The 12,405-nt window shown below is 49.5% G+C and overlaps 4 protein-coding genes across 4 annotated transcripts; 1 reads left to right on the top strand and 3 right to left on the bottom strand.

Moving 5' to 3' along the window:
* Positions 1-987: 987 nt before the first annotated feature.
* BU25DRAFT_311006 (uncharacterized protein) lies at positions 988-1,374 on the bottom strand (the record flags this gene model as incomplete). The annotated part of the gene is made up of 1 exon (XM_033702130.1): positions 988-1,374. A coding segment is annotated over one exon (387 nt), but the record flags the coding sequence as incomplete, so codon positions are not given.
* Positions 1,375-2,287: 913 nt separating this feature from the next.
* BU25DRAFT_352497 (uncharacterized protein) lies at positions 2,288-3,400 on the top strand (the record flags this gene model as incomplete). Its single annotated transcript, XM_033703410.1, has 1 exon — positions 2,288-3,400. One exon carries the CDS (start codon positions 2,288-2,290, stop codon positions 3,398-3,400), a length of 1,113 nt encoding a protein of 370 aa, XP_033556518.1.
* Positions 3,401-4,401: 1,001 nt separating this feature from the next.
* Positions 4,402-4,775, bottom strand: BU25DRAFT_480604 (uncharacterized protein; the record flags this gene model as incomplete). The annotated part of the gene is made up of 1 exon (XM_033711058.1): positions 4,402-4,775. The coding sequence occupies one exon, from the start codon at positions 4,773-4,775 to the stop codon at positions 4,449-4,451; it is 327 nt and encodes a 108-aa protein (XP_033556517.1). The 3' UTR covers positions 4,402-4,448.
* Positions 4,776-7,014: 2,239 nt separating this feature from the next.
* On the bottom strand, positions 7,015-9,084 carry BU25DRAFT_452074 (HET-domain-containing protein; the record flags this gene model as incomplete). Its single annotated transcript, XM_033709781.1, has 4 exons — positions 8,568-9,084; positions 8,372-8,511; positions 7,158-8,319; positions 7,015-7,044 (listed from the first exon to the last, which is right to left on the bottom strand). Exons 1-4 carry the CDS (start codon positions 8,991-8,993, stop codon positions 7,015-7,017), a joined length of 1,758 nt encoding a protein of 585 aa, XP_033556516.1. The 5' UTR covers positions 8,994-9,084.
* Between the last annotated feature and the right edge of the window lie 3,321 nt (positions 9,085-12,405).

Raw genomic sequence — 12,405 nt, 5'->3', positions numbered from 1 at the left:
TTTGCTGTAGTTTGATGCCAACGGGCTGAAGCATACTACATCAAGCGGCTGAAGCGTGTGGGTACTGTGTGGAGGGTAGATAGCTAGCAGGATTCGATATTTGTCGCAGAGCTTGATGAAATCCATCGTTATATGGGAGCCATGACCATCTAGTATTAATAGGCGTTGCTTTCCATGAGCTTTGCGCTGTCACGAAGATGCTACGAGTAGGCCCTTTAGGACTCGCTGGGAGTCTAAATCAATTACTACGTACGGTATCTAAGTAGGTACAAGACGTTGTGTACTGAACAGAACTCTACTAGCAATAGTCTATATACTTACGTGTGGGTTCGTTCGGTTACCGGTTAATAATTGGAACTGAGTTGGATAGGTATTGGGGTTGCAAGTCCCGGAGCAGGGCTTGCAGAATCCTAATACTCCCGCTTTGGAGGTTGCAGGCCTGTTCTGGAGGTGACCGGAGGTTGTACGTCTGCTTCGGAGGTGTGTAAGGACGCTGGGGATTTGGTGCGTATGGTCAGGGACAGTACAGAGCGGATCCGGATATTGTCAGGGGATCTGGAGAGGATACCGTGACATGCGCTTAGTGTAGCGGTTGAACACCTGTTCAAGCCAGGCTAACCCTATGTCGTTGTTTGACCAGCCAGAGGGAGAGACTGTAATGAATACTGAGTGTTTCTCCTTATCCATATCGCTCACCCATGTTGATTGTATGTTCTTAGAGTCAGCCGCATATATGAGGCCTGACAGTAATGCTGTACCATCTGCGCAAACACATGCCAACAGGGTTATCCACTCACAATTGCCATCGTGGAGTGACTGCCGAGCGTGCTTACGCATATATGAAGCCTTGCTGAACACTCGTTTTGACCTGCCAACGACTCCAGCTGCAAAGCCCTTCTCATCCATATTGTATGTGTGCTCAGGCTCAATCCCATACTCAGTGATTTTGCGTGTTATAACGTCGAAGTACTCCTTGTACTTATCGTAGGAATCGGCAGCGTGGCGATTGGCAGCCATAGGGGAGGTCCATCGATTGGTGAGTACATCTTTGTGACGGTGGAGGAAGTGAGTGACCCATGTCTCAGAGACATTGACTTTGGCTATTCCACGTACAAAATTCTTGATCATCTCTCTTGTAGGTGGAAAGTGACGCTCAGTAAGGCTTATAACATACTGTACAAGCTCCTCCTCTTGTTGTGGGTTGACCTTGAGCTGGTTGAGGTTCTTGGTCTTCTGATCCATCTGAACACCTCGGTGATGCTGTGATAGAGTTGTGCGATCAACACCATGATTGGTAGCAATTTTCTGGTAGCAAAGTTTGTTGCCAAGATTCAAATTATTAATCTGCCTGATTGCATCATTTATTCCAGGCATGGTTGTTGTATTGCGATATGTTGAGGTATAGGTGTAGCTTATGGTGATCGGGCGGCACGCAAACACGGGCGGCACGCAAACACGGGCGGCACGCGCACAGACACAGTAGGAAACTTTCGGCTCTTTAACAGCGCGAGGTAATGTGTGACGGTTTATGGAGTATGGAGGTCATGTGTGCCACGTGTGTTGGTGCTCTTGCTCTTTCCAACAAGCACCTGCTCTTTCCAACAAGCACCTCCTGCTCTTGACTGCACGAGATACATACGTCATGTAAACAGACCCCGCTGGGGGTTGAGTGAGAGAGACATAACACTGAACAACAGAACAACAGAATATACTGATTTTACTGCTTCGCGCGGTTACCCCTGACTTACTGCCCTGCGCGGTTACACCTTCACTTATTGCATTCACTGCAACATAATGCGTGCAATTACATGGTTTGCTTTTCTTTCGGGGAAAATCAAGGTGATACTGTCTATGTATAGTGAATCTATCTGTAATCAATTGCTGCTGGGAACTGTGATACTTCACCATGAAACTATCCTATCCGTGGGCGGAGCCATCGTATGAATATCCAGGAATGGAATAGTGTTGGATGGCAGTCTATGCACAGCTACTACGACGCTTGCGGGATGGTGCGGAGCGGCGCGTCATAGGGCTCTTAGCACAACAGCCCCAAACACGGAGACAGCGCATCAACAAACCATCATAACAGCATTACTCCGACACGCATGACTTAATATCGCCCATAACCACGACGCGAACTCTGTGTCACTCCATGCCTAAACGCCGGTGGACTATTTCTGATCGCGGTCGCCACCCCGCAAAACGCCTGCGCGCCAGTCTAGACAGTCTCGACAGCCCTGTCCTCGCTCTCACCGAGGACAACCTCGCCCATCTCCAAGCGTCCATGATGCCTCGCACTCCCTCGCCAAAGCGCATCGACAACAGTCTCGACCGGCGCGATAAGCTCGAAGCATACGGCATTAACGTCGACCGCGGCTGCGACCTTCCTGCTGCTCTCGTTGAGCACATCTCGACTGTCATCGAGGCTCCCCGCGAACTCGATGCGGTCCCCTCGCCTAATGCGAAGCAGCTGGTCCAGCGCCGCAGAAATGCCGCGCTGCAGTCGGAGCGCAATGGCATCACGCAGATTGCGCCGTTCCTAGGCTTCATTGGCGAAGTCGAAGGCACCCCTGGACTCGCACTCGACCCGCTGCTCGTTACAAAACAAGACCTTGCGCTGCATAGTTTCTTCTTGCCCTCAGCCCCAAACCCGGCTGTTGTCACCACGTGGAAGGCTCTCTCACAACCTCAGCCTGATGTCTGTACCGGTTATGTGACTCGCCGCGACGCCGAGACAGTCAGCCTGCCCTGTGCCGCTGCCTTCACCGCAGACGAAGAGGCCATACTCGATCGGTATCGGCTCTCGCAATTTCTCCACTTCCCGTTCCTCACCATGCAGTACAAGGCTGCCAATGCCAACGAGACCCTCCGCCATGCACAGAACCAGGCAGCCCGCGATGGTGCTGTCGCCGTAAATTACCTATACGAATTCTATCTTGCAGCATACAAAAGGCCGCTTTCTGCTGTCGATACCCACCATGTCTCAGTTACTTGCGACATGGAACACTGCGAGCTCTGGATGCACTGGCGCGATGGCCAATCTCACTACATGGAATTGGTGTCCTCCCATTCGATGCGCGACTACAATGCCATGCTGCAGCTGCGCGGGCAGCTTCGCAACGTGCGAGACTGGGCTCTCGGTCCAAGATTGCAGTCGATCAAGACTGCTCTGCCCGACTTTGCAGCAAGCCAATCCCTCGGCGACTACCCTATCCTCCCGACTCCGAGCACTACATCACAATATGATTCGGCGTCTATGTCAAGCCATCCGCGCATACTGCCCCCCACGTTGGGTTTCGCTCCGACGCCTCGCACGATCCAGTCAGAGCCGAGCAAGGCCTCCAAACGCAGGCGATACGCCGGCGACGACAATAGTGATACAAGAAGCGAGGCAGGTTGAAGTCTCAGCTATCTTCACGGATATCTTACCAGTACAAACATATGTGCAGCTCACTCTTCGACAAGTCCGACACCGCGGCGACGACGAATATGCCCTCCGAGTGATCACAATCGCATAGTGCAGCGTACATACGGTTCCGGACACTACAAGCATGGGAGGGTGCAGGTCGAGGAATGGTGAATAGAGGACAGCAGGATACAGTCAGCGTGACTGACAATTCAAAGGACTATGACGCTGTAGAGCGACTGCAATAGATCCAGCGCATAACGAACTATTTTCGGTCCGCGCATCAAACATAATACTCAGCTTACAGGGGTCCCTGCATTGATTAGCGTAGCTAGTCCTCATCTAAGGTAACTTCTACAAGAATACTACCGACGATTCAGGGAGGCGAAAGTTCATGAATACCTGGTCACGTTATCGATGTTGTTACAGAGACTGTACAGCAATTAAGGCTCACAGCTGATTTTCAATGAAGCAGAGGGGCGGAGGAAGGTGATTAGCAAAGTCAGTGTAAGCGCTAACGAGAACGGGATTCAGCATCAATTCAATGCACATCATTGGATCATGCAGTTCGCCAAGATGCTCGTCACGGTGCCACGCTGGCCTTATCCGTTGCATATTTTGCATCAAGGCCTACGTCCCATTCTATGTTTAGTCCAATCATTTCGGCTTGACAATCTACCAAGACGGGAGATTGTAGGATCTGAAGCAGCAGTATCCGTTCCAGATCTGACCGTAGGGTTTCCTTGATGGCACAGTTCCTGTGGAAACCCTCTTTCTTGGAAAATGTTGCGGTACTAGTCGGTCCATACAAGACCCTATTACCCTTGCTTAGACTGTTCTGGACTAGCACGTTCCAGAGTCAGTGTATAGTCGTCTTCTTCTCACTAGATCGCAACGCAGCGCAGTATTCCATCGACCCGATAGTCCTACATTATTGTTTACCGTAGCTATCAGTATCCTACAGCGGCCCACGCCGCCACACAAGAGATGCCGTATATCAGTGTCCTCGCCTCGAAAGTGGTACCTACTCAGACTCTGTAAGCTACGTCTTGATCAGGAAGACATCAGACAACACACCTGTCTTTCTTTGCAAATGCTTTTTCAACAGGTTCTCGATGAATCTGTCGGCCTCGCTATCAAGAGACCAAGTCGTCGCGCCTTCCTTGATGAGGAGGGTAATCATATCACTCCTTCTTCGCTTCGTAGCCGTATTGAGCACCGTTTGTCCGGTTTTGTGTGCGTCAGCATCGGCATTGTGAATGAGTAGAAGCTTGGCAATGTCAATGGCGGAGCAGTTGACTAACGGAGTGTTGTCTTCATCGTCCAGTCCCTCAACATCTGCATCGTGTTCCAACAGGATACCAGCCATAGTTACAGATTTACATTTCGATAATGGCGGATTGCCTGCGATCTTTGTGTAGATACTGATCGAAAAACTATCTGTCTTTTATGAAGCAAGAACCTTACGGCTCCCAGTTCATCCCTCTCATCCCGAAACGGAGGATATCTTCTAGAGAGATCCGTATGAGGTTCCTTCCTTCCTGGTATAGCACGGACCTGACGTGTCCAGAGCATAACTTAACGAGGACATCTGGGTCGCGTTCCCATATTATGTCCACGCTCCCTGGATTATATATTGCACTGACTCGCTTCTCGACAAGTTGATGACTCTTTGGACTGTTGACCTTGACCATCCATCACATCACATTCCTATCCACCTAGAACGGCCCTAGGTATGGAAGTGGGTATCCTCACCGTCGGCGTCGTTGCGCTTGCGGACCTCTTCAACAACTCCGTCAACTGCTTTGTCCAGCTTGGCCGCAGCTTTGGCACCAACTTCCAGACTAGCTTACAGAAGCTGGAAAATGCAAGGCTGCAACTCTTGCGCTGGGGTCAAGCTGTGTGCCTGAGCAGTGACCTAGAAAAACGCTCAATTGCTGAAAGAAGCGAAAGTCCAGGAGGAAGATATACCCAAGGCTGTGAGAGTATTGGGTCACATATTGGAGCTGTTCGCTGATGCCGAGGAAAGATCTGCAAATTACAAGCGTTTCGTAGGAGCGGATGACTCGAACCTTGCCGCTCTCGAAGTGCACGCCCACATGGATGCCCTGGGCCAGTCTCTACATGAGAAGATGCGCAAGCTATGCATCAAGCGTCAAAACGGAAGCACGCTGCGTCAGAAAGCGAGTGGGCGCTATACGAGGAGAAACACTTCAAGAAGCTGATCAAAGACGTCTTGTGTTTCTCGCAGTGTTAGTGGAAATAGACTAAGTCGCGACTCTCATAGCCGTCCAGAATAAGCAGGCGACGGCTGCCAGCAGTGCGCCCCTTTGTGTGCTCGCCAAAGTGCTTCAGCCACTTCAATCCAAGCTCGTTGTTTGTCCAGCCATTTGCAGACACATTGATAACCCAATCGTCAGGTATGATCGGTTCCTTGTGCCAGGCGGAGAGGTGGTGCTTGCCTTGGAAGATGATGAAGGGCAGGATAGCCCATCCCATTGCGTCGATGCTCTCAATGATACTGGTCAACTCTCAGTCGCTTTGTTGCACTGTCCTTGATCGCCTGCGACGCTCAAAGGCTGTGACAACAGCACCTGTTGATATAACGCCCATGATAAGCCAGATTCATCAAAGTTGTACGTGGCTTCATTTAGGATGCCATACTTGGCTTTGATATTCCTCATCAGGCAGAACCAGCCCTGGACCACCTCAGGATTTTTGCAGAGGGTTCTCTTGTGGTTGTACTCTTGATTGAACTTGACTGTGAGCTCTGGGCAACGCTTAACGAACGCGCCAGCCCAGTTCTTGCCAACAGTTAGTTGGTTGCGCTCCACGAACAGTGAGTTGGCCATATCCTCCAAATCAGTAAGTTGGAGCGGGTATCCTCGCTGTTCCAGCTTCAATATATGCCGGAAGATCACTAGCTCTTCAGTGCTTGTCGATCTCATTGAGTCGTTCTTGCAATCGCGTCTCGAGAGCGGTCCAGCGCGTCGTCGTCTTAGTGTGCTTTTCTGACACCTTGTAGATTGTTGCAGCGCACGGCACAGTAAGAGTTGCGTCTTATTTAAGAGCTTGGATGGTAGTTACATATCCAATTTCTTTGAGACGTTTTGATTCTTGTTGCGTTGAGACATCGCGATTTGTGTGAAGTTTGGTGGGGTCTTGACAAAATTCGGTCACTCGCCCGTGAGGTATCGGTGCTTTGCATATCTTTTGGGGCCCCCTTCCTTAGGCGATACATATTCCCTTATTATGAACAGTCGTCAGCCAGCAATATATGGATATCAAAACACTCGCTTTAGCAAGGGAAAGCTCGTGGTAACAGTTGCAGATGCTAACAGGTAGGCAGGGGAAAGGGTGTGTGCGCAAAAGAAGAGGATGCTATAAGGATTGTGGTTGTGGTGACATCAACTTTCGAGAGGGCAAAAACCTTTGAGAGCTATGAGTGGCTGTGAAGGTTTGATTCATGGTCTGCACATGAATTGAACCATGTATATATCCCTTTACGGGCCCCTTCCCCCTCCACCTCCTCTTCTATTGGATCACTGCGTTTTAATGTACCAGATAGAGGGGAGAGTGGGGACTGAAAATATGAAAACCATAATACGTCAATCCTTCAAGAAAAGACTTGAACAAAACTAGATGTGACTTCTAGGAAGCTTAGGGCGTTGCAAAAATTCAGATTGCAGATTTATAAATGAACATGGACTTTCTGTTGTCAGACTATGTGCAAATGCTTCAAACGACTTACAACAATTCCTTCCAGTGCTTCGCCATCCATGATACCCTGGACGAAGCAATGTCCGACATATTCGTGCTTCTCTCCCCCCCTAGTCGGCCGCAGCACGAACGGCACATCTGCCCCGAGCAGTATACATACATCATCTCCTTCCTTCATATCATGAGGACCAAGACCAATATAGCCTTTTTCGGTTGTAAAGCACGAGAACAACGGAAGGAACTCCGCCATGACTCCTAGAGGCTGAATTGGAGGAGTGTGTCCGAAGTAGTCGTCAGGCTTGATTTTTCTGGTTCGAATCTGGACCGAGATCGTGCCTTCAGGGGGCTTTATCACTATTTGATCAAAGTTGACTAGACACCAAAGGTTGTATGGTAGACCACGATTACGGGCGTACACCTTTTTCGGGTCTTTGAAATCGTTGAGGACAGTTTGTAAGAACTCGACATGTTCCTCGTCCTTCAGAGGAAGCCGTTGCGGATCATGTCGACTGACCTCAAGAATCTTATCGAAGGGCAGACCCTGGACGCTCAGGCACTTGGACCTCTCATCAACTTTCCATGGAGACGAAGGCATTTGAAGAGTCCCTTGAGGCTTTCTGTGCGATGCATTGAAGAAGCGAGGCAGGTTGTACATGACATACATATGGAGGTCGCTTTGTCGCGGATCGACCTCAGCGGTCAGATCTGGCATCCAGGTAGGCAGGTTCAGACGACGTTTTCCCTCCTTTTGTCTGACAAGCAGATTTAGGTTATCTTCGAGGGGGATAAGCTTTTCGAAGATGGTGCCAAGCACTTCGGATGTGCTCAGCTTGTAGTCCGGTATTATTCGTGCATATATTGACAGCTCTGAAACCAAACCGAGAAAGGCGAACAGCTTGTCTCTCGAGTCTGTGCATAGTCGGGATCGGAATGCGTGAAGAAGGAATGAAAGCTTGAGATGCTCTTTGGAGTATCGTAGCTCCCTGATCCACTCAATGACAGTCACTTGTTGATAGAGCCTTAGCATGACGTGTAGGTATGCAGGGGGGTGCTGAAGACTGTTCTGTTCCAATTGCGCCATGAAGTTCCGAGCGGCTCGCACCAGTGTTTCCCATTGGATATGTACCGGACCCATGAGTAGGATTGCCCTCAGTGGTAGGATGGCTTCCTGAACTGTCCATACACGGGTCCACCTACAGGGGGAGAACGTAAGCACGTGTGACAAAGGCAGAGGGAGTCTCTTACCAAGAGCATGCGAGGATAGATGAGATTGTGTCCAAAATTTCTTCGTGGACAAGGTCTACTTCTGTAGCTTGATAGGACGGATCCCTTTCTAGCCTTTCGAGAAAAGCCTTTGCAGCATACACCTGCGTCGGAGTGAGTTCCTGATGTCAACTGGGTCAGTACGAATATCTGTGCATCGGAATGGATGAGTCCGCACCATCTTATTATCTGTTGTGTCATTTGTGGTGTCTGCAAGCCAAAAGACCACCTGCTTCGCCTTGGAATAGATTTTTGGCATAAGGACCACCTGCTCAGAACGTTCGTCGAAGTCTGCTTGGTTGATGCAAAGCATGTCTATCCAGTAAGTCTGCCATTTTTGTTCATGTCGAAGTCTTCTCAGGGCGGCGTGCAAATCCTGATTAACGACAAATAAGTTGCCGTTCAATGAAATATGTCTTTTGTGCCTGGTATCACCCCAAGTATACGACAAGGCTCTGTAGTGTGGATGGTCGTCCAGACTGACTGTCTCGAGGGTGCAAGATATAGGATCGCCGAACACTCCTGGCTTGATGGCTACCAATCTGATCGTCCTTGGAGCAAGCTTCGTTCCGGGATACAGCTGTCCCAAATAAATCGACATCATGGGATGCAGGTGAGCATGCACATACACTCATACGCCGTTTTGGGTGTGAGAAGAGTCGATCTCTTATGGACGCAGCAGCTCAGCTCCTCCGACAGCTAATCTCGTATGCTTACGAATAGTGCAAATGGGTCTGGTTTTCAAGGAGACCAAATGATACCTGATCTTGCGTCTTTCGTTTTCATTTCTTTTCAAGGTCATCGGCGCGACCTAGCTTGATTGGCGTACCAAGTGTTTCGAAGCGATGAACAATCGCATTGTAATATCGCCTGAGGACCAATGCCAAAGGGTATACAAGGTTTGAAACTCACTAGTAGCGAATAGCAGGGCGCCTAATAGTGGAAGCAGATTGGGCAGATATCTTAAGTATCAGAGCAACGGGACTAGTGTGGCGCCGCGCTGATGCAAAACGAAATTGTGGTAGCCATACGTGATTGTCTGCCTTGTTTCCGTTGAAGATTCAGGATCTAGCTCCATCAGCAAGCTGATGCCTGTCTATTTCTGATTTGGGTTTTGAGTCTTGATATTTGCTCTGATCGTAGCTTCATGCAGATTCATAACGGCTATTGATCGATTCAAAATCACCTGCATCAAGCAGCGTACGGCAGAAGCTGCGTGCTGAGTGTCGCGTCGCGTAGTCCCATTTATAGCGCATACTGTTGCCGTCGTGCTCTTGATTAATACTATCTGCCCCAAGTTCTCAAAAACCAAGCGCGTCAGGCGAGCTGCTCAAGGAATTTCTGCCATGTAGGAAATTTCCATCGTTTTCTTGTGAGTCAATCTGCTAGCGATGTCGCACTATCCCTCAGCTTATCGCAAACTGGCTGTTAGACCAGCAGCGTTCGTATCTCGCTCTTGGAGCGCCGAACACGGCGGCTTCGTCGCTCTCGCGCGGGACGTCTCGAGCCTTCAAGCCGGCTATGGAGCGTCTGTTGCATACCGTGCGCACGGCGTTCGATGTAGGGAAGCGTGATTTGCCGGGCGAAGCTGCCATGCGCCGCCCCGCCACCTCAAAATTGTGTCGAGCGCGAGCGGGTTGCGCATAGCATTGGCTCTTGAACCGAGTCTATTCCCTGATCGAGACAGTATTGGTGTTGCTGCTCTGTCTATGACACCCGCATCAGAAATTCGTTCATCTACTGGGAGTTACCACATTGCATGTGGCTTGTGGCGTGTTCCGCCCCCTTTTGTTCTATCCAGATGGGTAAATGGTATGTTATAATGTACCATTTTGTTCACAAGCGAGCGGCGCACCCAAGCGAGCGGCGCAACATTACCAAGATTACAACTGCCCAACAACTACACGTAATGTCTCAACAACGCAAAGCCCTGCGCACCTATACTGAGAGTGATGTATATCTTGCTGTTACCAACTATCAATCTAAGCAAGTAAAATCTCTCCAACGCGCGCAAGAGATCTACAAAGTCCCTCTAACAACAATCCGACGGCGATGCAACGAAAAGCACCCTTAACGCGACTGCGAGCCGAATTCAAAGCATTTGACAAAGCTAGAAGAGGAGGCGATTGTGGAGCATATACTTGAGCAATCCTTACGGAGACTACCGCCGTTAAAGCCAAATGTGCAAGATATGGCTAATAGATTGCTAAGAGAGCGCGGAGAGAAGCCTGTTGGCAAGAACTGGGTTGACAACTTTGTTAAGCGTACGCCTGCGCTCAAAACTCAATGGAGCCGTCCATAAGATCACCAGCGAGCTGCCTGCGAGGACCCAGCAATTATCAAGCCGTGGTTCAACCTTGTTCAGTCTGTAAAGGAGAAGTATGGCATCCAGGATGAAGATACATACAACTTTGATGAGACTGGGTTTACAATGGGCAAGATATCGTCACAACTTGTTATCACAAGCTCAGAGGGATCTGGTAAACAGAAGAGGATACAACCTGGCGATTGTGAGTGGGTTACTGTGGTCCAAGGCGTCAGTGCAATGGGGCGCATTATCCCACCCTTTGTTATCTTTGCTGGAAAGGTTCTCATCTCATCCTGGTTTGATAATCTGCCTCACAAGTGGATCCTTGAGGTTAGCCCTAATGGCTGGATCAACAACCAGCTTGCGCTTGCCTGGCTAGACCACTTCGACACGCATTCAAAGCAATACACTGTAGGAGGGTACCAACTGCTCATTATCGACAGCCATGAGAGCCACTGCTTGCTTGATTTCCAAGATCGCTGCAAGGAGAGGAACATTATCACACTCTGTATGTCTTCACACTCATCGCACCTGCTCCAGCCCCTTGACGTTGCCTGCTTCTTGCCATTGAAGCACGCATATAGTGACGCTATTTCAGGCTTGGCACAAGGTCGTATTAACCATATCAGCAAAGACACATTCCTACCAGCCTTTAAAGCAGCTTTTAGCAAGGCAATTACAAAGGAGAACATCTGTGCAGGGTTTCAGAGTGCAGGGCTAGTCCCATTCAACCTGGACGCTGTATTGTCAAGGCTTGATGTAAAGCAGCATACGCCAACTCCACCACATCAAGACAACGTTGCCTGGGAGGCGAAGACACCGCACAATGCCCGGGAGATGGAGGCGCAGTCAACGCTACTTCAAAATCGCATGCAAAAATATTGGGGGTCTCCAGCAAGTTCAATTGATGAGCAGGTCAGGCAGCTTACTAAAGGTGCTCAGCAGATAGCACATGAGATGGTGTTGATGCGCAAAGAAACAGCGTGCCTGCAAGACACTGTTGAGGCAGCCACAAAGTGCAAGACACGTAAAAGGCGTTATATACGTACTGAGGAGACCTTAACAGTTGGAGTGGTAACTGAGATAATTGCTGCAAAGGAAGGTGGTAGTCGTGATGACGGTAAGAAGCCTGCAAAGAAGGTGAGTGCAGAGCAACACTGCGGCCGTTGTGGCAAGATTGGGCACAACTCCCGCACCTGCAAGGTAGAGATAGAGGATGCAGATGATAGCAACAGTTCAAAATAATATTATACTGTTGCACACAGCATAATTACGTGTTGTAGTGTTGCGTTGTAGCGCTGCGCATTCAGGACAGTTGCAATGTTGCGCCGCTTGCTTGGGTGCGCCGCTTGCTTGTGAACTACGTTACCGGTTTTGTTAGTAACTCAATTGAAGGTTGGTTCTGGGGTAAGGGTTAGAAGAACTTTAAGGAAAAAAGTTTTGCATTTAAGGGCTGAATACATAGAACAGCACAGTGGAAATCAAACGCACTTCTCCAAATTGTAATCCAAGTTGTGATTGTTGAGTTATCTGTGTTCAAAGGTTGTGTTGTCATGATGTGACGGTTTATGGAGTATGGAGGTCATGTGTGCCACGTGTGTTGGTGCTCTTGCTCTTTCCAACAAGCACCTCCTGCTCTTGACTGCATGAGATACATACGTCATGTAAACAGACCCCGCTGGGGGTCGAGAGGGACAGAACACTGAAC

This window comes from Macroventuria anomochaeta (genome assembly GCF_010093625.1).
Source record: "Macroventuria anomochaeta strain CBS 525.71 unplaced genomic scaffold BU25scaffold_45, whole genome shotgun sequence".
Lineage (NCBI taxonomy): Eukaryota > Fungi > Ascomycota > Dothideomycetes > Pleosporales > Didymellaceae > Macroventuria > Macroventuria anomochaeta.
Note: the sequence above shows the minus strand (reverse complement) of the source record. Positions and strands in the feature narration are given on the sequence as shown.